General features: G+C 39.4%; 1 protein-coding gene across 2 annotated transcripts in view; it reads left to right on the forward strand.

Annotated features, from left to right (window-relative positions):
* The first annotated feature begins 450 nt into the window (after positions 1–450).
* The window catches only part of LOC122249840 (apolipoprotein D), a 3,991-nt gene continuing 1,941 nt past the window's right edge, over positions 451–2,500 (forward strand). The window contains exons 1-2 of one of the 2 annotated variants that reach the window (XM_043010995.2): positions 451–505; positions 1,986–2,127. In XM_043010995.2, the coding sequence (XP_042866929.2) occupies positions 1,987–2,127 (141 nt within the window). In that variant the 5' untranslated portion in view covers positions 451–505; position 1,986. Of the gene's footprint in view, positions 506–609; positions 666–1,985; positions 2,128–2,500 lie in introns of those variants that run through there. The other variant, XM_086540413.1, reaches the window with a different exon arrangement.

The following is a 2,500-nucleotide window of genomic DNA, read 5'->3' on the forward strand; positions in this document are numbered from 1 at the left end:
ATCTTGAAACGAATCATATAACCCTTCTTTTCTTCCACTGGATAAAGCAGTGCATGAGTCTTTCTTCTTCCCGGTGGGACGACCTTAAACGGCAGTACAGGCCGAAGTGTCACTTGACCGCTTAGCAGCAGAAACATAATCTTTAGACGATCTTAAAAATCATCCTGATCCTTGACACTTCGACCGATCTTTATATTGCTCAGTTATTTTAGTCCTTGATCATTTACATTTGAAGGAAATAGCTCCTCGTATGATTATAGTTATAGTTTAAAAAAAAAAAAAAAAAAAAAAAACATGTGGCCGTACACACGCTTCTTCCTTCCAAACAAAAACGAGACGAATCCAGTTTAAGTAACGAGATATCGACATATTTTTAACTCTACACTCACGGCTTCTTCCTTCCGGAAACAAAAACGAGAACGAAATCCAAGCTAAATAACGCACAGTGATCTGTTCCCTCCCCACCAGTCGGTCTCTCGGCAAGCACCTTCACAGGACACATCAGGTATGTAACTCCAGACAAAAACCAGGCTCACGACGCTCGGACTTTCGAAACTCTGTAAAACGTTTTAAAGTTTTTATCTCATTAGCCTATAGCCGTAAAAGTGATCTGTTCCCTCCCCACCAGTCGGTCTCTCGACAAGCACCTTCACAGGACACATCAGGTATGTAACTCCAGACAAAAACCAGGCCTACACGACTGCTAGGACTTTCGTTTACTCTGATTTAGGGGGAACGTTTCAAGTTGCACGAGTAATGGCGATTCAGCGTAGATGGATTGTATGAAGGGGGATCGTTGCACGAGTAATGGGCGATGTCTTTGTGGCATGATCTATGAAGTAAGCCTGTATCATGAGTGCTGTCTCTCGAGACGCGGGTCCACCTCTTGAGGGGGTGTCTTTTGATAACTGGGTCTATATTTTGCATGTTGAGGAAGAGAAAAAAATAACTTGTCTCTCGAAACGGTAAAACTGGAACCCCGGGTCGTCTTTTGAGATAAGCTGGGTTATATTTTGCATTTGAGGAAAAAACTAAAAAAAAATATAAGTGATGATAGTTAGAGTGATTTCAAACCTAACTGAAAGTATCCATACTGCTATAAAGTTTTGAATCAATACTGATAAATATTGTCAAGTCTGATAGTTCCAGCCCAAAAGGGTCTGAACTCATGTCTTCTGTCTGTTTCGCGCGTGGGATGGCACCTTCAGACTTTGTTAATGAATAAATTTTTTTTTTTGTTCAAGTCTGTTAGTTTCTGCCAAATAAAAAAAAAAACTTTATGGTCTGGATCTGACCTGACGGAAATCGTCATCTTTTGTCTGTGTTTTTTGTTGTGGGATTGCACCGTGGCACCTACCTTCAGACTGCTTTGTACAGAATTAGCTATAATCGAAGCACCTCAATATATGTCATATGTTATGTTCCCTCAACTCAGGCAAGGCATATATAAGTTACGTGTATGAATATGAATGAATAAATATACATACAAACAAACATAAATACATACCATAATGATTGCTACGGCTTCTATATGGGTGTAATAGACGCTCTTGATGGGTATATGCTTTTATGAATATATGAATATATATCATATATATCTATATCTATATAATATATATATATATATATATATATATATATATATATATATATATATATATACACACACACACACACACACACACACACACACACACACACACACACACACAAAACACACACACACACACACAACAAACACACACACACACACACACATATATATTATTTATGATTATTTATATATACATATATATACACATACATACATTTATTTATCAATTTATATCCTTATAGCTTCATACTTCTTATTTAGTTTATTGATACTTAAAATCTTCTTTATGCTATAAAGATCACGTGCTTCGGATATAAGGATTACCTAATCAAATAATCCCCAAAAGCTCGCTCATCGCTCACCCTCCATTCACACATTAGCCTCTCTTCAGGATGACGTCGAGAGTGTTCTTGGCGGCGGCGGCGGCGGCGCTGTGCGGCCTCCTGTCCGCGGCCTCCGCGCGGGTGGCTCCTCGCCTGGAGATCGGAGACTGCGCCGAGTTCATCAGCAAACCTGATTTTAATTTGCCAGAGGTACGCTGCAAGGTGGAGTAAGATCTGTAAATGTTGGTGCGGTGTGTGTGCTGGGGCGCCGAGAGGCGTTGCGGTGGCTTAGCTTGGCTTTCGGATGCTGGGCTTTCGTTTCAGACGGTCGTTTATTCGAGAGACTATAGTTTGGTTGTCGGAATCAGATATTTCCTGACTTTGAATAGGGTAGCAGATGTGGTTAAGTCATTCTTTAAGCGTATACTCAAAGGTGTATTAAGATTTGCCATTAAATGTTATTTTCTTCCTTATTCTCAGAAACTGCATCTTAAACGGTTTATATAATATCTTGTAAACATGCTAAAAGACGTTATAGCATTCATAGATTGTCCTTATACCACAAATACAGTAATGATTGCGC

This window comes from Penaeus japonicus, unplaced genomic scaffold (genome assembly GCF_977035675.1).
Source record: "Penaeus japonicus unplaced genomic scaffold, GWHDUDI00000001_assembly GWHDUDI00000010, whole genome shotgun sequence".
In the NCBI taxonomy this organism is placed as follows: domain Eukaryota; kingdom Metazoa; phylum Arthropoda; class Malacostraca; order Decapoda; family Penaeidae; genus Penaeus; species Penaeus japonicus.